This window comes from Coregonus clupeaformis, chromosome 24 (genome assembly GCF_020615455.1).
Source record: "Coregonus clupeaformis isolate EN_2021a chromosome 24, ASM2061545v1, whole genome shotgun sequence".
NCBI lineage: Eukaryota > Metazoa > Chordata > Actinopteri > Salmoniformes > Salmonidae > Coregonus > Coregonus clupeaformis.
The window spans coordinates 1,968,999-1,995,684 of NC_059215.1; the positions used below are offsets into that span (position 1 = coordinate 1,968,999).

Genomic DNA, 26,686 nt, shown 5'->3' on the forward strand with positions numbered 1-26,686 from the left:
GGAGATCCAGGAGCCTGTCTACGTAGCCTGTCATGTTTTGAAAAGGCAAATGTTTGTTAAATGGGAAGTGTATTTAATTTCCTTTTATTTAATGTTCTGAGTTATTGTTGATGTAGTGGTCTACTCATTCTATTATGTATTTTCTGGTGTTTCTGAAGTACTTTTTTTGTGAAACTTCTCAATGTTGGTGTGCTCAATTGATGCAGATTTGAAATGAATAACTATGTTGGGTCTGTCTTCACAGGCTTCACAGCATATCCCCCCTTTGCCTTTGGGAAAGCTGATTTTGTATCACAGCATTCCTTTTGCAAAGGTTGCCTGAGAAGCTGTGCAGACAGTAGATGTTGAATTTTCTAAAATGTCTATCATTACTGCTTGATGATAGTGGAAAGACAAAAGGTGATGGAAAGTGAAATGACTGTTAGCTTGCTAGCTAAGTCACACCACAGATGAAAGGTTACCAGTTTATTTCGTTGTATGTTCTGCTTGAGCTAGCTACTAGTAGCTATCTTATGGTCTGTAAACAAAACCAAAGCATGGTGTATATGTGATGACGGTTTTAAAGCGGTACATATTTAAATTAGTAAAGATGATAAGACGCTACCAAAGCCGGAAGTAAATCCTTGGTAATGCCTGCCTCCTGAATCTTATGTTTTTGACACTGGGTGAGGGGACCGGTAACTTTATGATCAAACTTTATCAATGTACCAGCTACAGTCATTTATCATACTTGGGTCACCCTACTTTGAACTGGTTTCATCCAAATAGTATCCAATTTGAAGAAAACAACATGATTTTCACTGTTCGGGACCTTTAAGGCAATCCCCCCCATAAAAAACACTCATGCGCAACCAGACGATTGATTGATTTGATTGACTGGAGACAGCTTGTGTCAATTAAATAATATTTCCTATGATTTTCTACCTGCAGCAAACCTACTGGATAATGCTGGACACACCGGTCAAAGAAAAAAAACCACTAAAACCAACTAAACTGGCCTGATCTATACAATATCTGAAGGTGATGTGTGGTTGAGAAAAATTGATGTTTACCCAATGGTGTCATTATCCCACCTCTCTCCTCAGTTCCAAAGCTCTTGGTGGACCTTCACGTGAAGTTGCTGAGGAAGATTGGCAAGTCAGTGTCTGCAGACAGATGGGAGAAGTACATTGTGAAGGTAAATGGATCTCAGAACAAGGCTTGTCATTTTTCTGCACACTCCGAGACAGTTACGCGTTGCTTTATAGATGATTCAACTTTCAATATATTTAATTTTTATAAAAATACAGGCAGCGGCATGAGTCTGGGCATTCTGAAAGATGATATTGTATATTTTAGAGGTTTACCAATGGATGATGGAATGTGTTTCCTTATAGGTGTGCCATGAGTTCAACAGTACCTGGGCATGGGAGCTTGAAAATAAAGGATACAAGGACATGTCTGTGGAGTGCAAGACTGGAATCCTCAAAGTAAATCCCCTTGTAATTAGTAGGCCTAACATCTCGGGATGCACTATGTTTATTTTCAATCAAAATCACAATATTGACATGTACATCATATTGCAAGAGTTTGCAATATACAGTGCATTCGGAAAGTATTCAGACCCCTTGACTTTTTCCACATTCTGTTACTGTACAGCCTTATTCTAAAATTGATTAAATTGTTTTTTTCTCTCATCAATCTACACACAATACCCCATAATGACAAAGCGAAAACAGGTTTTTAGAAATGTTTGCAAATGTATTACAAATAAAAATAAACAAATACCTTATTTACGTAAGTATTAAGACCCTTTGCTATGAGACTCGAAATTGAGCTCAGGTGCATCCTGTTTCCATTGATCATTCTTGAGATGTTTCTACAACTTAATTGGAGTCCACCTGTGGTAAATTTAATTGATTGGACATGATTTGGAAAGGGACACACCTGTCTATATAAGGTCCCACAGTTGACAGTGCATGTCAGAGAAAAACCAAGCCATGAGGTCGAAGGAATTGTCCGTAGAGCTCATAGACAGGATTGTGTCGAGGCACAGATCTGGGGAAGGGTACCAAAACATTTCTGCGGCATTGAAGGTCCGGAAGGACAACCATCTCTGCAGGACTCCAACAATCAGGCCTTTATGGTAGAGTGGCCAGACGTTAGCCACTCCTCAGTAAAAGGCACATGACAGCCCGCTTGGAGTTTGCCAAAAGGCACCTAAAGGACTCTCAGATCATGGGAAACAAGATTCTCTGGTCTGATGAAACCAAGATCGAACTCTTTGGCCTGAATGCCAAGCGTCACGTCTGGAGGAACCTGGCATCATCCCTACGGTGAAGCATGGTGGTGGCAGCATCATTCTGTGGGGATGTTTTTCAGCGGCAGGGATTGGGAGACTAGTCATGATCGAGGGAAAGATGAACGGAGCAAAGTACAGAGATCCTTGATGAAAGGCTGCTCTGCGGCTCAGGACCTCAGACTGGGGCGAAGGTTCACCTTCCAACAGGACAACGATCCTAAGCACACAGCCAAGACAACGCAGGAGTGGCTTCGGGACAAGTCTCTGAATGTCCTTGAGTGGCCCAGCCAAAGCCCGGACTTGAACCCGATCGAACATCTCTGGAGAGACCTGAAAATAGCTGTGCAGTGACGCTCCCCATCCAACCTGACAGAGCTTGAGAGGATCTGCAGAGAAGAATGGGAGAAACTCCCCAAATACAGGTATGCCAAGCTTGTAACGTCATACCCAAGAAGACTCGAGGCTGTAATCGTTGCCAAAGGTGCTTCAACAAAGTACTGATTAAAGGGTCTGAATACTTATGTAAATGTGATATTTCTGTTGTATTATTTATTTTTGCAAAAATATTTTTAAAAACGTTTTTTGCTTTGTCATTATGGGGTATTGTGTGTAGATTGAGGGGGGGCAATTTAATCCATTTTAGAATAAGGCTGTAACGTAACAAAATGTGGAAAAGGTCAAGGGTGCTGAATATTTTCTTAATGCACTGTAGCAGTAATTAGGCTAGTTCTACATGCAACATATATTTCCAAACAAGATGCAGGTGGTAAAAATGACACCACTTTTCACCTAAATAAATCTACATATTTTCTGTATGATACAAAAGTGAATTCTCTGAAAATATTGGTGTCAGTGGTGGTGGCACAGATCTTGTGCAGTTCACCCAAATGTGTTGTTGTGTTGCAAGTCATATCGCTATCGCAATATTCCATAAAAATATTTTGCAGCCCTACTAACATCTGATTTTGTTTTTGCCAAAGGAAACATTTCTCATACTTTTTCTCTCTGTCCAGCACTTATGTGAGTGCCAGTTTGATGACAATGTCAAGTTCAGGACTGCAATCAATGAGGAGGATCCCGATAAGATGCGGCTCCATCCCATAGGCAAGGACAAGGATGGCCTGATGTACTGGTTCCAACTTGACCAGGATAACAATGTGAGGGTCTATGTGGAGGAGCAGGACGACCTGGACGGGTCCTCCTGGAAGTGCATTGTCAGGTACTGTGGAACTATTGTCCTGAGGGGCCTGGTGGGCTTTAGGGGATGAAAGAGGCATACTGTGGTACTGCAGAGCCTAAATGTCAAGTCTTGTATTCCATGTGGATTATAGATTACTTGGTTCATATGTAATTTTACCACAAGACTGCTGAAAATGTCTCTGTTAAACTGGAAAGACTGATTTGAATGATCCATCTCTATGTAGAGACAGAAACAGCTTGGCTGAGATCCTGGCACAGCTGAAGACTCAAATCGACCCAGCACTGTTGACAAAGAAAGAAGGAGAGGAGGAAGATGAGAACAAGAAGACTGTGGGAGAAGGTAAAGTAATATCGACAAAGCTTGTTGCATCAATAATGTCATGCTGTCTGTTTTTTGCTGTTTACTCAGACATTTCTATGAAATTGATGATGCTTGAGTTCAGTCATTTGCCTTGGATCTATTTTGTCAAAAGTGAACAAAACGTATTTCCCTGACAGATGCAGTAATAAATGTTGTACTTTTATTTTCTATTAATATATAATTCTGTTGTAACTGCAATTCCTATTTATTATACCTTTGTCCATTAGGGGACATTAAAAAGACAGAGGATACCTCAGAGGATGAAGAGGACAAACCCTCCAAGGATACAGCTTCTTTAGTCTCCCCAAAAACAGAGAGTACAGAAAAAAAATCCCTAACAGAGGAATCAAAACCGGATGTATCAGATGCCAAATCCCCATCGAATGGCCTCAAAGACAACCAAGCCGAGTCAGAGTCAACAAGCCAATCAGAGAAGTCAATGATGGATGACACGGTCACCATTAACACCCAGGCAATCAAAGAAGAGCCGATGGAGGTGTCAGAATCCAAGGAGAGCACAGCCACAGGTGCTACAGAGCCTCTTGCAGAGAAACCTTATGTGACTCCACAGATAGAACAGACTGAGGAAGCCAAGAGGAAGACTGCAGAGGAACTCCAAAGGGTGATGAAGAATGACCAGCAGGCCAAAATCCCCTTGAAAAAGAGAGAGATGAAACTTAGTGAAGATTTCGATAATAGTGGCAGTCGCAGTAGAATCATTGTGCGAAACCCATCTGTTGCTCCTGTCAAAGAAGCTCCTAAAGTTGAGGAGTCAAGTAAAGAGGTCTCTGTTGCCCTGGTGGGGACGATGGAGACTAAAAGTGATCAAGTGAATGGTGATGCTCAGCCTGTCACAGAAAAAAGTGTGAATAATGGGATGAGAGAATCTCCTAAGGAGATGGGAATACAGAGAGAATCTGCTGATAGCAAAGAACAGCAAACAAAAGCTGTTGTTGGGGAAGAATGTGAAGCAGCAGAAGCTAGTGCAAAAGAGAAAACAAACCTGCCCCTGCACAAGGACAAAAATAAAGGGGAGATGGCAAGCAACACTGAGGAGCCCATGGAGGTGGCCATGGCTGATGAAACAAACCTACAGAAAACTGTTCCAGCCCCAAAGGCAGAAATGGAAAGCACGGAATCACTGAATAAATCATCCATAAAAGAGGATAAGTCTTTGTCCCCTCTGACAAAGCCATTGACTTCATCTAAGGATGCAACAAGCCCACCGGAAAAGTCCTCTGATCGTAAAGAGGAACAAAAAGTCAAGGTATCCAAGTGGGATGTGAAAGTGCGTCGTACAGAACACAAGACATCCACATCAATAGAAACAGATAAAAACCCTTTATCTAGTAAGTCACAAAAACCAGATGAAACTAAAGGAACAGATTCATCAATTGCATTTCAAGAGGTAAATTCGGCTGCCTTTAAGGAAACAGTTGTCCCTAAAGACAGTTGTCCCCTTTCTGTAGTGAAAGAGATTAAAAAACCATCCATCACAAAAGCTACAGAAAAGCTGTTGAACCCTAAAAACCCAGAAACATCAGTCATCACTAAACAAACCGAGAGACCTGACCCCATTACAGAGAAACCAGACAGCTCTAAAAGCACTGAGACGCCAGCAGTCATAAAAAATACAGAGAAACCATCTAACAAAGAGAGTGCAGAGAAATGTGATGATTTTAAAGATATCGAAACATCTTCTGTCATTAAAAAGACAGAGATTTCAGAAAATAGTAAAGATGCCAAGAACCTGGCCAGCTCTAAAGAGACCAATACGTCCTCATTCCTTAAAAAGGCAGACAAACCAGTTCCCAATAAAGAAGCAGAGAAACTGGACAACACTAAAGAGACTGATGATAAATCGTTGGTCATTAAAATGACAGTGAAACCAGAGGCATCTAAACATACAGAGAAATGTGATACCCCTAAAGACATTATGTCAGCTGTCACCAAGGAGAAACCTGCTGTCAGTGCTGTAAGCACAAATACAAATGCAGCCCCTGAGGTGAAGAAAAAAACTGTCCTGGAGAAAGACTCTAAGAAAACAGCTGTCTGTAAAGATGAGGAGACGAGAGCTGTTGTGGCAGTGACTGAGACAAAATCTGGCCCTAAAGACGTGGAGATGGCAGACATCTCTGAGAAATCAACCCAATCACAACTGGAAGAACCCAAAAAGGTAGAGAAATTGGGTATCCCTAAAGAGATGTTGAAATCGACTACGCCTAAATACACAGAGAAATCGGCTAAATCGGCTACGCCTAAAGATGCAGAGAAATTGGCTACCCCTAAATACACCGATAAATCTGCGTCCGCTAAAGACGCAGAGAAATCGGCTACGCCTAAAGACGCTAAGAAATCAGTTATACATAAAGATGCTGAGAAATGGCCTAAATCGGCTACGTATGAAGACGCTGGGAAATCGGCTACCCCTAAAGACACAGAGAAATCAGCTACCCCTACAGACGCTGAGAATTCAGCTAAATCGGCTACGCCTATCCCTAAAGACGTGGAGAAATTGACTACTCCTAAAGACACTGAGAAATCTGCTACTCCTAAAGACACTGAAAAATCGGCTACTCCTAAAGACACTGAAAAATCGGCTACTCCTAAAGACACTGAGAAATCGGCTACTCCTAAAGACACTGAGAAATCGGCTACTCCTAAAGACACTGAGAAATCAGTTATACATAAAGATGCTGAGAAATGGCCTAAATCGGCTACGTCTGAAGACGCTGGGAAATCGGCTACCCCTAAAGACACAGAGAAATCAGCTACCCCTACAGACGCTGAGAATTCAGCTAAATCGGCTACGCCTATCCCTAAAGACGTGGAGAAATTGACTACTCCTAAAGACACTGAGAAATCGGCTACTCCTAAAGACACTGAAAAATCGGCTACTCCTAAAGACACTGAGAAATCGGCTACTCCTAAAGACACTGAGAAATCGGCTACTCCTAAAGACACTGAGAAATCGGCTACCCTTAAAAACACAGAGACTGCCTCTAAAAAGATTGCGAAATCTTCAAGCTCTGAAGGACAGAAACCAGATGCCTCTAAAGAAACGGAGAAACTGTCAGATATAAAGCCAAGTGCAGCAAAAGGAGAGAAATGTGTCGCCTTTGAGGATGCCAAGCGATTACCCTCTCTCAAAGAGGCTGTCCCAGTGGAGGGGAAACAGGAGGAGCCTATGGAAATAAGTTCGGAAAAGTCAACAGATGACAATGTAAATATTAGGGGATATGCCGATAAAGGCTGGACAAAAAAGGCTGTTAAAAGTGGAGAGAATTCTGAGAGCGAGCCTATCAAAAACTCAAACCGCATGGACTGTAATGCACCATCAGAAAAACAGGCTACCAGCAAGAAGGCATCATCTCTCACTGAGACTGAAGGTGAGACAGACAAAAGCCAGGACAAAGTAATCAAGGAAGATGCCACAACACAGGGATCCCCTAAAAAAGAGGATGGGAAGGAAGATAGTCAGGCTAAGAAAGACGACAAAAAGGAGGATGATGGTGCTGAGAAAGATGAAAACTCAACTGCAGCAGAGAAATCGGGTGAGGCAAAAGCAAGTAAGGGGTCTGAGAATAAAGAGGATGAGGACAAGAGTGAAAAAAAGGATGCGGGAACAACATCAGAGATCCAAGAGGAGGGGATTCGCCTGAAAATACGCGGGATTACTCACCGGAGGAAAGCTGAGCTCCAGACAAAGGAGAGGGACTCAGGGTCCGATACTGGTGAGACTGGGAGATCCCTGAGGAGGTCACCCAGGATTTGCAGGCCGACCGCCAAGGGGGTGGAGTTCCAGGACAGGAGGCTGGAGAAAAAAGAGACCACACCCCCTGAGGAGAAGGAGGAGGAGGACGAGGAGGAGAAAACTGTTGAGAGGAAACCGAGAGAGAAGGTTAATCAAGATGGACAGTCCAAATCTAAGGTAAGTTATTTCAGTAACTGCAGATATTTCTACATTCATATTACAGGTGGATTGTGAATGCATGTTTTTGGATCAACAGTATCTTTTAGATCAGGGATTCACAGTGGCAGCCTTCAGTAATTTGTGTATGCTGTCCTACATTAGCCTTGTGAAATCCAAAAATGAGGTGAGGTCTTTTGTTTTCAGGGGCGACGGAGGAGAAAGACCCGGTGGTCCAACACTCGAACACGAAGGCGCAAAAAGAATGGTTCTGGTGATGACAATGAAAGCGAGTCAAGCGAAGAGGAGAGCGAGGAGGACGACAGTGATGAGAGCTTTAAGGTGGAGAAGGGCAAGAGGAGGAGGAGGAACAGAGAGAGGCACAGCGATGACTCTGACACCTCCTCGGATGATGACCTCCCTCCTAACGAAGACCCCTGCAAACACTGCGGCCTCCCCAACCATCCCGAGCTGGTGGGTCCTCATTGAAACTGAATTGACTGGAATTGAAATGGAATTGACCCTAACCCTGGTGGGCTGTAATCATGGTTATACTATATTCATAATATATATCTCCACTGACAGATAAGACTACCATATAATGTGTTCCAGCTAATCCCCCTTCGTGTTTCCCCCACAGATCTTGCTATGTGACTCGTGTGACAGCGGCTACCACACGGCCTGCCTCAGACCCCCTCTCATGATCATCCCAGACGGGGAGTGGTTCTGTCCACCCTGCCAACATGTAAGTAACAACCAGATGGTAAACAATCGGTAGTCGCACTACAGTTTGGATGCTAGCCACATCACTATGTTTTGAACTAATGGCTTGACTATACACTCCCCTACATATTTATTTGGACAGTGAAACTAAAACTTTTAATTTGACTCTATACTCCAGCATTTTGGATTTGAGATCAAATGTTTTATGAGGCAACAGTACAGAATGTCACCTTTTATTTGAGGGTATTTTCATACATGCAGTCAGGTCCATAATTATTGGAACCCTTGATAAATATGAGCAAAAAAAGACTGCATAAAATAAATAATATAAATACTGAGCTACAGTATATTGTATGCTCCAAAAGATTGGGAGAGATTCTGAGAGAGATTTTGTTTAACAAGTAATCAAAAAAAATCTCAAAGATGGGGTTAAAATTATTAGCACCCCTGTTTTCAATGCTCTTGCACCCTCCCCTTGCGAAGATAACGACACAGCCCTTTTTCTTAAATGTTTTATGAGATTAGAGAACACGTTGGGAGGGATCTTAGACCATTCCTCCATACAGAATCTTTCTAGATCCTTGATATCCTTTGTCTGCTCTTATCGACTGCCCTCTTCAATTCAAACCACAGGTTTTCAATGGGGTTCAAGACTGAGATGGCCATTGCAAAATGTTGATTTTGTGGTCAATTAAAATAATATTTGTGGATTATGGGTTATTGACTTGATGGAAGATCCACTTGTGGCCAAGTGTCAGCCTCCTGGCAGAGGCAACCAGGTTTTTGGCAAACATGCCCCAGGACCAGTGGAAGCAAAATAGCTCCATTACATTTAAGTCATTTAGCAGACGTTCTTATCCAGAGCGATTTACAAATTGGTGCATTCAACTTAGGATAGCCAGTGGGACAACCACACTTTTTTTTTTTTTGTGGGGGAGGGCGGGGGTAGAAGGATTACTGTTGTGACTCCGCTGTCCTGGCGTCGTGGGGGAGCTTGTTCCACCATTGGGGTGCCAGAGCAGCGAATAGCTTTGACTGGGCTGAGCGGGAACTGTGCTTCCGTAGAGGTAGGGGGGGTAGCAGGCCAGAGGTGGATGAACGTAGTGCCCTCGTTTGGGTGTAGGGTCTGATCAGAGCCTGAAGGTAAGGAGGTGCTGTTCCCCTCACAGCTCCGTAGGCAAGCACCATGGTTTTGTAGTAGATGCAAGCTTCAACTGGAAGCCAGTGGAGTGTGCGGAGGAGCGGGGTGACATGAGAGAACTTGGGAAGGTTGAACACCAGACGGGCTGCAGCGTTGTGGATAAGTTGTAGGGGTTTAATAACATCAAAGATACACCACCATATTTTACCATAAGAATTAGGTACTTTTCTGCATATGCTTCTGTTTTAACGCCAAACCCACCACTGGTGTGCGTGGCTAGAGAGCTCTATTTTCATGCAATCTGACCATAGCACCGGTTCCAATCCAAGTACCAATGCCGTTTATCAAACTCCAGATGGTGCTATGGTCAGATGACACGAAAATCGAGCTCTTTGGCCACGCACATCAGTGGTGGGTTTGGCGTTAAAACAGAAGCATATGCAGAAAAGTACCTCATACCTATGGTAAAATATGGATTATGTGGTGCCCAGTAGAAATGAGTGGGAAATAATTTGTCATTTTGTCACTTTTATTGTAAATAAGAATAGAATATATTTCTGAACACTTCTACATTAATGTGGATGCTACCATGAGTGCATGAATCGGGAAGAATGATGAGTGACAAAGTTAGAGGCATAAATATCATACCCATCAAAAAATGCTAACCTCCCGTTATTGGTAATGGTGAGAGGTTAGCGTGTTTGGGGGCATGATCTTTGTGCATCTGTAACTTTGTCACTCATCATTATTCACGATTCATTCATGATTATCTGTAATCATGGTAGCATCCACATTAATGTAGATGTGTTTAGAAACATATTCTATTCTTATTTCCAATAAAAGTGACTCCAAAATGACAAAACAAACTACAAATGCATCCAACAAGTATGTATTGTCACCTTCCAACAGGACAACAATGTAAACATTGCGTGTTAGGAATATGGGACCAAATACTCAACTTTTGAATAAATGTAATACACTATAAGTGAATTTGTCCAAATACTTATGACACCTTCAAATGGGGGGATTAGATACATAAAGTGCTTTAATTTCTAAATGGTCAAACAGAGTGCCTTCAGAAAGTATTCACACCCCTTGACTTTTTCAAAATGTTGTTGTGTTACAGCCTGAATTTAAAATGTATTAAATTGAGATTGTTTGTCACTGACCTACACACAATAACCCATAATGTCAAAGTGGAATTATGTTTTTATTTTTATTTTTTACACATTTATTAAAAATGAAAAGCTGAAATGTCTTCAGTCAATAATAATTAAACCCCTTTGTTATGGCAAGCCTAAATAAGTTAAGGGGTAAAAAATATGCTTAAGTCGCATAATTAGTTGCATGGACTCTGTGTGCAATAATATGATTTTTTTTAATGACTAGCTCATCTCTGTACCCCACACATACAATTATCTGTAAGGTCCCTCAGTTGAGCAGTGAATTTCAAACACTGATTCAACCACAAAGACCAGGGAGGTTTTCCAATGCAAAGAAAGGCACCTATTGGTAGATTAGTAAAAAAAAAAAAAAAGATATTGAATATCCCTTTGAGCATGGTGAGGTTATGCATTACACTTTAGATGGTGTATCAATACACCCAGTCACTACAAATATAGAGGTGTCCTTCCTAACTCAGTTGCCGGAGAGGAAGGAAACCACTCAGGGATTTTACCATGAGGCCGATGGTGACTTTAAAACAGTTGCAGAGTTCAATGGCTGTGATAGGAGAACTGAGGATGGATCAACAACATTGCAGTTACTCCACAATACTAACCTAAATGAGAGTGAAAAGAAGGAAGCATGTACATAATAGAAAATATTCCAAAGCATGCATCCTGTTTGCAACAAGACACTAAAGTAATACCTCACAAAATGTGACAACGCAATTAACTTTTTGTCCTGAATACAAAGTGTTATGTTTGGGGCAAATCCAATACAACACACTACTGAGTACCATATTTTCAAGCATAGCGGTGGCTGCATCATGTTATGGGTATGGGAGGACTGGGGACTTTTTCAGGATAAAAATGAAATGGAGCTAAGCACAGGCAAAATCCTAGGGGGAAAACCTGGTTCAGTCTGCTTTCCACCAGACACTGGGAGACATTCACCTTTCAGCAGGACAATAACCTAAAACACAAGGCCAAATCTACACTGGAGTTACTAACCAAGAAGAACATTTAGGTTCCGGACTGGCTGAGTTACAGTGTTGACATAAATCTACTTGAAAATATGTGGCAAGACCTAAAAATAGTTGTCTAGCAATGACCAACATCCAATTTGACAGAGCTTGAAGAATTTTGAAAAGAATAATGGTAAAAGGTTGCACAATCCAGGTGTGAAAAGCTCTTTGACTTACCCAGAAAGACTCACAGCTGTAATCGCTGCCGAAAGGTGCTTCTACAGTGTTGACTCAGGGATGTGAATACTTATGTAAAATAGATTTCTGTATTTCATTTTCAAGAAATTTGCAAACAAAAATCTAAAAACATGTTTTCACTGTGTCATTATGGGGTATTGTGTGTAGATGGGTGAGGGGGAAAAAAAATAAATTCTGAAGGTACTGTATGTATGAAAATACTCTCAAATAAAAGGTGGCAAACTGTACTGTCGCCTCATATAAAACATTTGATCTGAAACCCAAAATGCTGGAGTATAGAGCCAAATTAAAAGGTTTAGCTTCACTGTCCAAATAAATATGTAGGGGAGTGTATGTGTGGTGTTCTGTCATTCTTACCCCTCTCTCCTGGTGACCCCCTGCAGAAGCTACTCTGTGACAAGCTTGAGGAGCAGCTTAGTAATCTCGATACTGCCCTGAAAAAGAGGGATCGCGCTGAGCGAAGGTGAGAACCTCTGAACCATGACCCTTGGTGTAAAACAGCAAATGACAACCGGAAGATAATGTAGCTCTTGGGTCTAGAAATATAAATTTAGTTGGGTTATTATTAAAGAATATGAGGCTCAGTCCACAACACATGCAATTGGAGTCTACACTGAATTGCATTGTGCTTGTTGTATTGTCGAACCAATCACCCTGATCTGTGTATCCATCTCAAACATTTAATGGAGCTTACATTGCTTCAACATTTCTTGTTGTACAATGGTCGTGGGCCTCTTTGATAATGGGAAAGCAGTTTTTTTTTATTCTATCAAAAGTTGTTTTAAATTAAATTATTGTATTTTCTCTCTCCAGAAAAGAACGTTTGGTCTATGTTGGAATAAGTGTTGAAAACATCATCACTCCCTCTGTAAGTAGCATTTGATTGTTATGGTTATACCGTCATGAAAGTCAATTGCAACACATCCAGAATTCAGTGTGTTTGTTGGACATCCTTGTAAAATGGTCTGTCACACCGTTCACTGCCTAGCCTAGACTTATTGCTTCCTATAGTGTACTGACACATTGCCAACTCTCATTTCAGTTGGAGGTAGAGGAAGAAAAGGAGGAAGAAGTGGTGAAGAAGGAGAAAAAAGAGAAGAAAGAGAAAAGCAAGAGCTTGGGTCGAAGGTCGACAAGGGCAAAGAAAAGCATAAGTTACAGGTATGAACTCTGTACTAAACTCATGGTTATGAAAAAATGGTATGTGTGGCTGGTCTTTATTTATTGTTTCAATATGGTGGCTGTTAAGTCCCTGAATAATTTCAACGTCTTGTTTGCAGGTTTGATGAATTTGATGAGGCTATCGAGGAGGCAATTGAAGAAGACATCAGAGAGGCTGATGGTGGAGGTACAGTTGGAGGACATTATGGAATCTGGCAACAGTCACAGAATTATGAATTTAATTCAATGTCTCTTAGTTTTATTGATGTTCTGAAATTATTTCTGTCTGCAGCATTTCACCTGTGCACCCCTGGTAATTGTGCACTGTTCAAGCTTTAAAAGGGTTATGAAGGGTCAAGTCTGAGGCTGCGTTTCATTTTAGATTCGTTGAGAGTGAACGAGGGCAAAGGAGGGAACATCTACCCTGAATGAAACAGCCTCAGCCTTTTAACTCATGTAGAATTGCTTTAAGATGGTCATACTATGGATCATTTTAGCTATTTGATTTGGAATTTTAGGACCCCTTCAGGTATAAATATTATATATATATATATATATATATATATATATATATATATATATATATATATATATATATATATATATAAAACATTTGACTAAAGCCAATAGAAACGCATTGAATAACACATTCATGAATGGCAAACAGGACAGTAAAAAAATTTATCATAAGAAACAAGGTTTTGAAGTGTCTGTCCTAAATCTAGGAGATATAAAAAAAAACTCAGGGAATATATACAGTGCATTCGGAAAGTATTCAGACCCCTTGACTTTTCCCACATTTTGTTACGTTAAAGCCTTATTATAAAATGTATATAAAAAATCCCTTATCAATCTACACACAATACCCCATAATGACAAAGTGAAAATAGGTTTTTAGACATTTTTGCAAACAGAGAAATTATTTACATAAGTATTCAGACCCTTTGCTATGAGACTCGAAATTCAGCTCAGGTGCGTCCTGTTTCCATTGATCATCCTTGAGATGTTTCTACAACTTGATTGGTGTCCACCTGTGGTAAATTCAATTGATTGGACATTATTTGGAAAGGCACACACCTGTCTATATAAGGCCCCACAGTTGACAGTGCATATCAGAGAAAAAACCAAGCCATGAGGTCGAAGGAATTGTCCGTAGAGCTCCGAGATAGGATTGTGTCGAGGCACGGATCTGGGGAATGGTACCAAAAAGCTTTTGCAGCATTGAAGGTCCCCAAGAACAGTAGCCTCCATCATTCTTAAATGGAAGATGTTTGGAACCACCAACACTCTTCCTAGAACTGGCCGCCCGGTCAAACTGAGCAATCGGGGGATAAGGGCCCGAAGGTCACTCTGACAGAGCTCCAGAGTTCCACTGTGGAGTTGGGAGAATCTTCCAGAAGGACAACCATCTCTGCAACAAGTCTCTGAATGTCATTGAGTGGCCCACCCAGAGCCCGGACTTGAACCCGATCGAACATCTCTGGAGAGACCTGAAAATAGCTGTGCAGCGAAGCTCCCCATCCAACCTGACAGAGCTTGAGAAGAAAGGGAGAAACTCCCCAAATACAGGTGTGCCAAGCTTGTAGCGTCATACCCAAGAAGACTCGAGGCTGTAATCTCTGCCAAAGGTGCTTCAACAAAGTACTGAGTGAAGGGTCTGAATGCTTATGTAAATGTAATATTTCCATTTTTAATCTTTAACTTAGCATACATTTCTAAAAACCAGTTTTTACTTTGTCATTATGGGGTATTGTGTGTAGATTCATACTTTCCGAATGCACTATGTGTGTGTGTGTGTGTGTAATATATATATATATATATATATATATATAATTTCAGTGAGGGGGAAAAAAGTATTTGATCCCCTGCTGATTTTGTACGTTTGCCCACTGACAAAGACATGATCAGTCTATCATTTTAATGGCAGGTTTATTTGAATCGTGAGAGACAGAATAACAACAAAAAAATCCAGAAAAACACATGTCAAAAATGTTATAAATTGATTTGCATTTTAATGAGGAAAATAAGTATTTGACCCCTCTGCAAAACATGACTTGGTGGCAAAACCCTTGTTGGCAATCACAGAGGTCAGACGTTTCTTGTAGTTGGCCACCAGGTTTGCACACATCTCAGGAGGGATTTTGTCCCACTCCTCTTTGCAGATCTTCTCCAAGTCATTAAGGTTACGAGGCTGACGTTTGGCAACTTGAACCTTCAGCTCCCTCCACAGATTTTCTATGGGATTAAGGTCTGGAGACTGGCTAGGCCACTCCAGGACCTTAATGTGCTTCTTCTTTAGCCACTCCTTTGTTGCCTTGGCCATGTGTTTTGGGTCATTGTCATGCTGGAATACCCATCCACGACCCATTTTCAATGCCCTGGCTGAGGGAAGGAGGTTCTTACCCAAGATTTGACGGTACATGGCCCTGTCCATCGTCCCTTTGATGCGGTGAAGTTGTCCTGTCCCCTTAGCAGAAAAACACCCCCAAAGCATAATGTTTCCACCTCCATGTTTGACGGTGGGGATGGTGTTCTTGGGGTCATAGGCAGCATTCCTCCTCCTCCAAACACGGCGAGTTGAGTTGATGCCAAAGAGCTCGGTTTTGGTCTCATCTGACCACAACACTTTCACCCAGTTCTCCTCTGTATCATTCAGATGTTCATTGGCAAACTTCAGACGGGCCTGTATATGTGCTTTCTTGAGCAGGGGACCTTGCCGGCGCTGCAGGATTTCAGTCCTTAAGGGCGTAGTGTGTTACCAATTGTTTTCTTGGTGACTATGGTCCCAGCTGCCTTGAGATCATTGACAAGATCCTCCCGTGTAGTTCTGGGCTGATTCCTCACCGTTCTCATGATCATTGCAACTCCACGAGGTGAGATCTTGCATGGAGCCCCAGGCCGAGGGAGATTGACAGGTCTTTTGTGTTTCTTCCATTTGCGAATAATCGCACCAACTGTTGTCACCTTCTCACCAAGCTGCTTGGCGATGGTCTTGTAGCCCATTCCAGCCTTGTGTAGGTCTACAATCTTGTCCCTGACATCCTTGGAGAGCTCTTTGGTCTTGGCAATGGTGGAGAGTTTGGAATCTGATTGATTGATTGCTTCTGTGGACAGGTGTCTTTTATACAGGTAACAAGCTGAGATTAGGAGCACTCCATTTAAGAGTGTGCTCCTAATCTCAGCTCGTTACCTGTATAAAAGACACCTGGGAGACAGAATTCTTTCTGATTGAGAGGGGGTCAAATACTTATTTCCCTCATTAAAATGCAAATCAATTTATAACATTTTTGACATGCGTTTTTCTGGATTATTTTGTTGTTATTCTGTCTCTCACTGTTCAAATAAACCTACCATTAAAATTATAGACTGATCATTTCTTTGTCAGTGGGCAAACGTACAAAATCAGTTCCCACATATGCTGAGCACTTGTTGGCTGCTTTTCCTTCACTCTGCCGTCCGACTCATCCCAAACCATCTCAACTGGGTTGAGGTCGGCTGATTGTGGAGGCCAGGTCATTTGATGCAGCACTCCATCACTCTCCTTGTTGGTCAAATAGCCCTTACACAGCCTGGAGGTGTGTTTTAGGTCATTGTCCTGTTGAAAAACAAATTATAGTCCCACTAATCGCAAACCAGATGGGATGGCGTATCGCTGCAGAATGATGTGGTAGCCATGCTGGTTAAGTGTGCCTTGAATTCTAATTAAATCACAGACAGTGTCACCATCAAAGCACCCCCACACCATAACACCACCTCCTCCATGCTTTATGTTGGAAAATACACATGCAGAGATCATCCGTTTACCCACACCGCGTCTCACAAAGACACGGCGGTTGGAACCAAAAATCTCAAATTTGGACTCCAGACCAAAGTTTGTTTCTTGGCCCAAGCAGGTATCTTCTTCTTATTGGTGTCCTATAGTAGTTGTTTCTTTGCAGCAATTTGACCATGAAGGCCTGATTCACACAGTCCCATCTGAACAGTTGATGTTGAGATGTGTCTGTGACTTGAACTCTGTGAAGCATTTATTTGGGCTGCAATTTCTGAGGCTGGTAACTCTAATGAACTTATCCTCTGCAACAGAGGTAATTCTGGGTCTTCCATTCCTATGGCGGTCCTCATGAGAGCCAGTTTCATCATAGCGCTTGATGGTTTTGCAACTGCACTTGAAGAAACTTTCAAAGTTCTTGAAATGTTCCGTATTGACTGACATTCATGTCTTAAAGTAATGATGGACTGTAGTTTCTCTTTGCTTATTTGAGCTGTTTCTTTTACTAAATAGGGCTATCGTCTGTATACCTCCCCTACCTTGTCACAACACAACTGATTGGCTCAAACGCATTAAGAAGGAAGAAATTCCACAAATTAACTTTTAAGAAGGCACACCGGTTAATTGAAATGCATTCCAGGTGACTACTTCATGAAGCTGGTTGAGAGAATGCCAAGAGTGTGCAAAGCTGTCAGCAAGGCAAAGGGTGGCTATTTGAAGAATCTCAAATATAAAATATATTTTGATTTGTTTAACACTTATTTGGTCACTACATGATTCCATATGTGTTATTTCACAACGCAATAGGCTGAGAGAGGCTGGAATGAGAGCTTGTAGGCCTGTTGTAACGCAGGTCCTCACCAGACATCACCGTTAACAACGTCGCCTATGGGCACAAACCCACCGTCGCTGGACCAGACAGGACTGGCAAAAGGTGCTCTTCACTGACGAGTCGCGGTTTAGTCTCACCAGGGGTCATGGTCGGATTCACGTTTATTGTCAAAGGAATGAGTGTTACACCGAGGCCTGTACTCTGGAGCGGGATCGATTTGGAGGTGGAGGGTCCGTCATGGTCTGGGGCAGTGTGTCACAGCATCATCGGACTGAGCTTGTTGTCATTGCAGGCAATCTCAACGCTGTGTGTTACAGGGAAGACATCCTCCTCCCTCATGTGGGACCCTTCCTGCAGGCTCATCCTGACATGACCCTCCAGCATGACAATGCCACCAGCCATACTGCTCGTTCTGTGCGTGATTTCCTGCAAGACAGGAATGTTAGTGTTCTGCCATGGCCAGTGAGAGCCCGGATCTCAATCCCATTGAGCACGTCTGGGACCTGTTGGATCGGAGGGTGTGGGCTAGGGCCATCCCCCACAGAAATGTCCAGGAACTTGCAGGTGCCTTGGTGGAAGAGTGGGGTAACATCTCACAGCAAGAACTGGCAAATCTGGTGCAGTCCATGAGGTGGAGATGCACTGCAGTACTTAATGCAGCTGATGGCAACACCAGATACTGACTGTTACTTTAGATTTTGACCCCCCCTTTGTTCAGGGACACATTATTCCATTTCTGTTAGTCACATGTCTGTGGAACTTGTTCAGTTAATGTCTCAGTTGTTGAATCTTGTTGTGTTCATACAAATATTTACACTGAAAATAAACGCAGTTGACAGTGAGAGGACCTTTCTTTTTTTGCTGAGTTTATATATATCCTTTTTTTTACACATATTTAATCCCTTTTTATGGGGTCGGCACAAAACTACCTTCATACTTCCATTTGTTTTTTAAAACCGGTAACAGTTACATTCAGACAAGTCCCGTGACACTTTGTGGGGGTCGTAGAGCAAAACAAAGAACACCACCATGTTCGTGAGAGTCTCTCCTTTCCATAGAATAGTTTATAGGTCAAACCGTTCGGACGCTACAGACGTTTTCGTGAGAAGAACGATTTTCGCGATGTCTCGTGGTCTGACAGACACCGCTCTAGCTCTGCCACTTTTCACCGCAGATGCGGAAGTACGACACTGGCAGACGCAGTAGATAGAGACTCATCCAATGCAAAAAAACGATCTCTAGCTTAAACGGACAGATCTTGATGGGGATTTTTTTGTTATGTAACTTAGATTGACGCACCGGTTCGTCAATCGACTCTAGGGGGTTAATGTGTGCCTGTCAGATTGTCTAAATGTTGACGTATGCTGCTCTCTACAGGAGCTGGTCGGGGCAAGGACATGGCCAACATCACAGGCCATAGCAGAGGGAAGGACATGTCCACTATCCTGGCAGCAGGAGAGGGTGGTGAGGGCAAGGAGAACGGGCGCCCGCCGCGTCCCAACGCCGGCCAGCGCAGGAAGAAGCGCCGGCGTCTCAACGACCTGGACAGCGACAGCACTGTGGAGGAGGAGGAGAGCGAGGACGAGTTCCGTCTCAGTGACAGGTAGGGTCATCAGGTGGGTGGGAGGTAGGGGTGCATAAGTCAGGACAGGGAGGACAGGGTTGTGTTCATAAGGCACCAAATGGAAGACAACGGACTGAAACACAGAGGGACTACTTGGACTTTTTTGTTTTCCATTGCAAACGTTTTTTTATGTTTTCTGTTGGGTGCCATAATGAACACAACCCAAGGTACCACTTCATTGACAGCTATTACAGCCACAAAGGTGTTGTTGAATTAATGTGTCTCATTTTCTTCTCTCCCCCCCTGCACACTTTTACGTGTAGTACGGAGGAAGAGGAGTTTGTGGCGTCAGACAAGAGCGATGCAGAGAGCGAAGCGGCAGTCGACTCTAACGATGACAGTGACTTTGGCAGCACGCGACGCAGAACTGCCAGGACAAGGAGGCCGGCCAAACGTCAAAGGAGCACTCGGCTGCGAAGGCGCCGCAGAGCGAGAGGGTACTCAGACGATGAAGAGGAGGAGACGAGTGAGGAAGATGAGGAAGAAATTAGTATGTTGGTGTCGTCAATTCCTCTTTGTTGTTTGAAGGGACATCACACTCCAGAATTAAACTTTGTTATATGTTTTCAGTTCTCAAAAGTGGTCTTCTCCCGAGACAAGTTCCAGGCCATCTGTTTTGTAGATTCCGCTTTATGCCACAATCCAAAATAATTTGAAAAGGTCCTGATTTGTGGCGCTTATCTTTTCCACTAATTTGGGGTTGAGGCTTTCAGTACAGTGGTTAGACAGCCGATTGGGTGGGACATGGATCCATCTTGATATTATAAAAATGTAATGGTCTGAAAACATCTGACATAATGACATTTTGAGTGTTGCTTTTGTAATTGTCCTATTAAAGACCAATAGGTACAGTTGAAGTCGGAAGTTTACATGAACTACTCCACAAATTTCTTGTTAACAAACTATAGTTTTGGCAAGTCGGTTAGGACATCTACTTTGTGCATGACACAAGTAATTTTTCCAACAATTGTTTACAGACAGATTATTTCACTTATAATTTACTGTATCACAATTCCAGTGGGTCAGAAGTTTACATACACTAAGTTGACGGTGCCTTTAAACAGCTTGGAAAAATCCAGAAAATGATGTCATGGCTTTAGAAGCTTCTGATAGGCTAATTGACATAATTTGAGTCAATTGGAGGTGTACCTGTGGATGTATTTCAAGGCCTACCTTCAAACTCAGTGCCTCTTTGCTTGACATCATGGGAAAATCAAAAGAAATCAGCCAAGACCTCAGAAAAAAAAAGTGTAGACTTCCACAAGTCTGGTTCATCCTTGGGAGCAATTTCCAAACGCCTGAAGGTACCACATTCATCTGTACAAACAATAGTACGCAAGTATAAACACCATGGGACCACGCAGCCGTCATACCGCTCAGGAAGGAGACGTGTTCTGTCTCCTAGAGATTAACGTACTTTGGTGCGAAAAGTGCAAATCAATCCCAGAACAACAGCAAAGGACCTTGTGAAGATGCTGGAGGAAACAGGTATAAAAGTATCTATATCCACAGTAAAACGAGTCCTATATCGACATAACATGAAAGGCCGCTCAGCAAGAAAGAAGCCACTGCTCCAAAATCGCCATAAAAAAGCCAGACTACGGTTTGCAACTGCACATGGGGACAAAGATCGTACTTTTTGGAGAAATGTCCTCTGGTCTGATGAAGCAAAAATATAACTGTTTGGCCATAATGACCATCGTTATGTTTGGAGGAAAAAGGGGGATGCTTGCAAGCAAGCCGAAGAACACCATCCCAACCATGAAGCACGGGGGTGGCAGCATCATGCTGTGGGGGTGCTTTGCTGCAGGAGGGACAGGTGCACTTCACAAAATAGATGGCATCATGAGGAAGGAAAATTATGTGCAACATCTCAAGACATCAGTCAGGAAGTTAAAGCTTGGTCGCAAATGGGTCTTCCAAATGGACAATGACCCCAAGCATACTTCCAAAGTTATGGCAAAATGGCTTAAGGACAACAAAGTCAAGGTATTGGAGTGGCCATCACAAAGCCCTGACCTCAATCCTATGGAAAATGTGTGGCCAATGCCACCAAATACTAATTGAGTGTATGTAAACTTCTGACCCACTGGGAATGTGATGAAAGAAATAAAAGCTGAAATGAATCATTCTCTCTACTATTATTCTGACATTTCACATTCTTAAAATAAAGTGGTGATCCTAACTGATCCTTTTACTAGGATAAAATGTCAGGAATTGTGAAAAACTGAGTTTAAATGTAATTGGCTAAGGTGTATATAAACTTCCGACTTCAACTGTATGTGTTGGCGGCCCTGTGACGTGGCTCTCTGTGTTGACTGGCTCTCTATCTGTGATGACCTGTTTAACTAGTGTCGGAGGGCTCCAGCGAGTTCAGCGATAGCGACCTGGACTGTAGCCGACGCCGATCCCGCCGGAGTCATACAAAGAAGCAGGTCAACTACTGCGAGTCGTCCGGCGACTCGGACGGCTCCAAGGCCGGCACCAACCGGGACAAAGTCAAACCGCGGAAGCGCCTCGCCAGCTCCGACAGCGAAGGTCAGCCAGACGTTTTTTTCTAGACACGCACTTTTTGCCTCATGCTATTAGCGTAGGTTTTCTGTAGTGTGTGTGTACTTTTTCTGTAGTGTGTGTAAGTCATATGAATTAGATTCTTAAATGAGTCCTCATTGGCCATTACTTTAACTGATATTAACAATATGGTTTTACCTAACGTCCACTGTTTCCATATGCCTGGTTCTTTCAGCAAGCTCCTCCAGAGGCTCGGACGACGACAAGAGGGAGAGGACTAGGTTGAAGAGGAGGGCCGACTCATCTGAGGAAGAGTCCCAGCAGCGCCGCAGACGCCTCTCGCTGAAACGGAGGCGAGCCTCCGAGGAAGACGATGACGATTCCGACGAATCATCGGAGGGAGAGCGTCCAGTCCGCAAGCGTGTGAACCGCATCGACTCGGACGACTCTGACAAGGAGGAGGATAAGGAAGAAACAAAGGAAGAGGAGGAAGGGGGGGTGCTGGGGAAGGGAGCCAGCTCATTGGACTACAACCTGGTGGAGCTGCACCCCCCAACCAATGGACAGAGTCCCATCAAGGCCCTGGAGAGCCTGGCTCACATTGGGCCCCAAAAACCTGGGGCCACAGCCGTCACCATAGCGCCCAACGGACTGGAGTTGGCGCCACAGGACGATGATGAGGACGACCTGCTGGGAGTCACAGACCTGGTGGACTTTGTCTGCAACAGTGATGTGTTGTAAAATCAAGTTGTACGTTTATTATTTTCTGTAGTATTGTATTTTTTTATATGATGTTGTTTTTTCTCCACTGAAGTCGTCCACAGAGTATACTTCTGTCCTTTTGTGTTTATTTTTATTTTATTCATCCTCCTTGTCCCCTCATCAGTGTGGCCCCATCCATCCATATGAACTGGATGCCTTACGGGGAGAAGTTAATTCTCTTCGCACCTCTCGCAGTGGGATTGTACAGTCATTGAGAGCACTAACTCTAAAGGTTGTTTTGTGGCACGTGAATTAGCATTGTCTTATCCTCCGTACTCTGTCACCGATGGACATGCGGGTCAGATACTTGACTGTAAATGACACACAAATGAATCTACCTGTTTCTCCAGCAAACTTCCAGGGTTTCCTACCCCACATGACCCCACCTTACAAAGAGTCCATCTCCCAACTTCATGGTTTTGTTCATTAGGCCCCAAACGGAAGAAAGCATACAGAAACTGGGAGGAACTAGACTTGTCCAATAAGAACACAACCCATGACGACCTGTTCTCCTGAGAGGCTCCTCAGTGTTCCTGCCTGGGAAAGATGACATCTTATTGTAGGATATAATTCATTGTTTGTAGGAAGTAGATGTGTATTAGTTCAGGTGGGCCTCCACGCTTCAGCAAACAAAGGAATGGAGGGGTGCTAAACAACAATGACAAAGGTCACGAGAATGGCTTACAAAGAAAGAAAAAAAATATTGGTAAGCCATTCTAGTAGTTGTGTATTGTTTAGTGTGTATACCATTACCACTTGTAAGATTTCTAAATTTGTATATGAGAATAGAAGATGGCAGAGGTCAGGGGTCAAACTGCATTCCATTAACAACTTAAATTGTCATAGTTTTGTGGATCGACTGCTGGAAACCAATCATTGTTTTTATCCCCTGCTCTTTTCCCCAAACATTTAATATGAATGTCTTTCTAATCTTCCTACATCGATCAAACAATGTATTATTTGTTTTGATGTGTTCAATTCTATTAGTCAGTTGTTTGATAAACTAAAACATTACGCAGGTTTCCCACCTTTAGACCATTTACAACATGCATTGGATGAAAAGCATGAGCGCAACAGAGTTTAAGTCAGAATTCCCATGAGAAAACAGGACACAGAACCATCATCATCATCCTAGAAACAGCTTTTTTTAATAGACAGACTGGGTGACCAGAACCCACAACCGTTCCCATACTTTTTTGTAATTACAATCTCCAAAATAGTATTCGTCACCGAGTTGTTTTTACCCAAAGTATTGTAACGTTGAACTGTCACTTATATCCTCTTTTTTTTTTTATCAAATGTTTTCATCAGGTGGTATTGACTGTTTTTAATTCATTCATTATTGATACGAAACAATATCAAGGCAGCTACTCAGTGCATCATGCCAAATTACAGGTGTCATTTAGTCAACATTAAAATCTGTTAACCACCACCACATTTACAAGACTTTCCTTTTAAATGGAAGTTTGAGTGTATATAATGTGACCAACTAGAGTATACCAATCCTGGTCTTCTCACATCTAACGTGTGCGCATGCACCGGTTTCTAAAAACCCTAGTTTAGTTTTTGTATACATATATAAATATTATTTTAAAGTGTGTGCTGCCAACACTATCAATGGATTAAATGCCCATGTTTTAGACAAATGTTTTAATATGCTAATATTTAAAGGGATTTGTTACGTGTGAAATCACTAAGTATTTACAGAAAACTCTGCCAATTTTCTCTGTCCATCCCAATCGTGAGACTTTAGTATAACCATGTCAGCATTTTAACCATTATTTTACGTTGTGTTTTTATAATAATGTATATCAAACCCTCCTTCACTTGTATCGTTTTCCTACCTAGCAAACCATCAAGTGGCATAATGTTTCCTTTGTACCTTCTAGTCAATACTGTGTGTAGGTTCAAAACCTGGAAAGTAGAGGTACTTATTGAGTACACCTGTCGTTGTTCATCAGACTATTATTTTGAAGTTAATTTTTTTGTCAGATTTCTTCCCCTGGTCTTTTGGTAACCCTCTGCCACCACCAGGGTGCAGTGTTGGTTGTAGAGAACACCACGCTCGCTCTAGTCTCCCCTCTACATCTTACTGCATCAACGAAATAAACCTCTCTCCGATCTCAGAAAGCCTACCCTTTGTCTGTTCTCAAATAGGAGCTCATTTTGGTTTTAAGGTTACATTTTGAGGTCAGGTTAAATCACTGACTTTCTGGGCCTGTATTCAAAAAGTGTCTCAGTAGGAGTGCTGTCCATATAATCTTATTCATTATGATCTAAAAGGTCAAACAGATCCTATATCAGCACTCCTATTCTGAGACTGTGAGTACAGGCCCTGGCCTCAAATCAAGAGGATTATGAATTAAAGGCATGCTGGATTAATCTTTGTTTGGGAATGATATACCAGAATGCAATTTGTTTGGGGAAATGGTCCAGAAAAACCTCAGTAGGAACTAAATTGACCTCTGATGTTAATGTGTGTATCTGTGGTTTTTACTGTAATAGGCCTATATATTTAGAGGCAATTTCTTTTTATCCTGGAAAAAACTATTTAGCAATTCTTTACGATTGCGTCTCTTTATAATTGTATTCCTTGTAGAGGAGTTGTGATATTGGCACAACTGTTTCGGAATGAATTCATTGGCGAGCTGGCATGTTTGTTGGGTATCATTTTGTTATGTGTAGACTTATGCGCCGACAGCCCTAAGGATTTGCGAGGTTCAATAACCACAGACCTCTAAACTCCTTTGCTCAGCAGTGTTCCTTGAGTCCTGCTACTGGACAGAAGAGCATAAACCAACCACTGGAGGCATGGACTATACCTGGGAGGACTGCTGGGTTGTGTTCAGTAGGCACAAAATGAAAGAAAACAGTGAATTGGGGAGGTACTAACTGAACTTGTCCAATAAGAAACGCTTGTTTTTGTTTTCCGTTGTGCCCCAATAAACAAGACCCTGGACACAAGCAAAGGTGGCCATCGTCAGAATCATAGGAACAGTTCAAGATAAATGTGCTCGAATTAAGAAATTAAGCCTGTTTGTAAATTGTATTTTGTAAAATAGTGTTGGCATGTGTTCATCACCGATGGTAAACTTCTCTTATTATTTTTGGTTGATCACAATGTTTGATTACAGTTTGAAGTAAAGGATGATTTCCGAGGCAAAATGCTGTTTCTGTGCTGCCTGCAATGCACTCCGCTAACATGGTAATATTGACTACAGTTACCACAAGATTAGGTGACTACTCCTAAGCTTCTACTGGCAGTTCAATTGTGGGAATTTGACACATGACTAGGGTTGGTTTACCATTGTTTTGGGATGAAGAAATGTACGGTTTCTGATGTAATGTTCCTTAGAGATGAAGTTTCTCACCTGTATGTCATGAGTTTGACATAGTTAGTGGGCCTACTTCATTTGAAATTACATCTGTTGGATTTTAAAAAATCAATGGTAGAAATACTGTAGTTGGGAGGGACAGTGTCAGTCAGCTACTACAGGCTGTCCTCTGCTGGGGGGAGTTGGTGCCAATGATTCAAAATTGTTTGTTCATTATTGTCTATTACAGGTAGATATGGAGGACTGAGGAGACCAAAGCAGGTCTGGTGTATGAATATAAGCTCCTAGATTGGTTGTCTATGTTTTGTCTGTTCCTCTTCAATACCTTTTTGTTAACTTTACTGTATTTTCTTTCATATGAATAAGATCTTGTACATTTGTCATAATAAAAAGGTTTAAAACCTGGTATGGTAGTGTAACAGTGTTGCTTCCTCTCTCTCCTCGCCCCAACCTGGGCTTGTACCAGGGACCCTCTGCACACATCGACAACAGTCACCCTCGAAGCACCATTACCCATCGCTCCACAAAAGCTGAGGGCTTTGCAATGCAAGGGAAGGGAAGGGAAACAACTACTTCAAGGTCTCAGAGCGAGTGACGTCACCGATTGAAACGCTACTAGCGCGCACAGTTAACTAGCTAGCCATTTCACACCGGTTACATAGGCCTACTTGGTTTCTGTCTGAGAAAGGG

At 42.4% G+C, this 26,686-nt stretch overlaps 1 protein-coding gene across 1 annotated transcript in view; it reads left to right on the forward strand.

The window, feature by feature from the left end:
- Nucleotides 1-26,402, forward strand: part of LOC121537776 (remodeling and spacing factor 1-like) — a 54,689-nt gene extending 28,287 nt beyond the window's left edge. The window contains exons 2-16 of the mRNA XM_045206965.1: nucleotides 1,086-1,177; nucleotides 1,377-1,469; nucleotides 3,295-3,500; nucleotides 3,706-3,821; nucleotides 4,070-7,773; nucleotides 7,960-8,226; nucleotides 8,393-8,497; nucleotides 12,386-12,465; nucleotides 12,816-12,870; nucleotides 13,045-13,163; nucleotides 13,283-13,350; nucleotides 19,142-19,367; nucleotides 19,652-19,878; nucleotides 21,741-21,926; nucleotides 22,135-26,402. Coding sequence (XP_045062900.1) covers nucleotides 1,437-1,469; nucleotides 3,295-3,500; nucleotides 3,706-3,821; nucleotides 4,070-7,773; nucleotides 7,960-8,226; nucleotides 8,393-8,497; nucleotides 12,386-12,465; nucleotides 12,816-12,870; nucleotides 13,045-13,163; nucleotides 13,283-13,350; nucleotides 19,142-19,367; nucleotides 19,652-19,878; nucleotides 21,741-21,926; nucleotides 22,135-22,640 — 5,898 coding nt within the window. The 5' untranslated portion in view covers nucleotides 1,086-1,177; nucleotides 1,377-1,436 and the 3' untranslated portion in view covers nucleotides 22,641-26,402. The remainder of the gene's footprint in view (nucleotides 1-1,085; nucleotides 1,178-1,376; nucleotides 1,470-3,294; nucleotides 3,501-3,705; nucleotides 3,822-4,069; nucleotides 7,774-7,959; nucleotides 8,227-8,392; nucleotides 8,498-12,385; nucleotides 12,466-12,815; nucleotides 12,871-13,044; nucleotides 13,164-13,282; nucleotides 13,351-19,141; nucleotides 19,368-19,651; nucleotides 19,879-21,740; nucleotides 21,927-22,134) is intronic.
- Nucleotides 26,403-26,686: the final 284 nt, after the last annotated feature.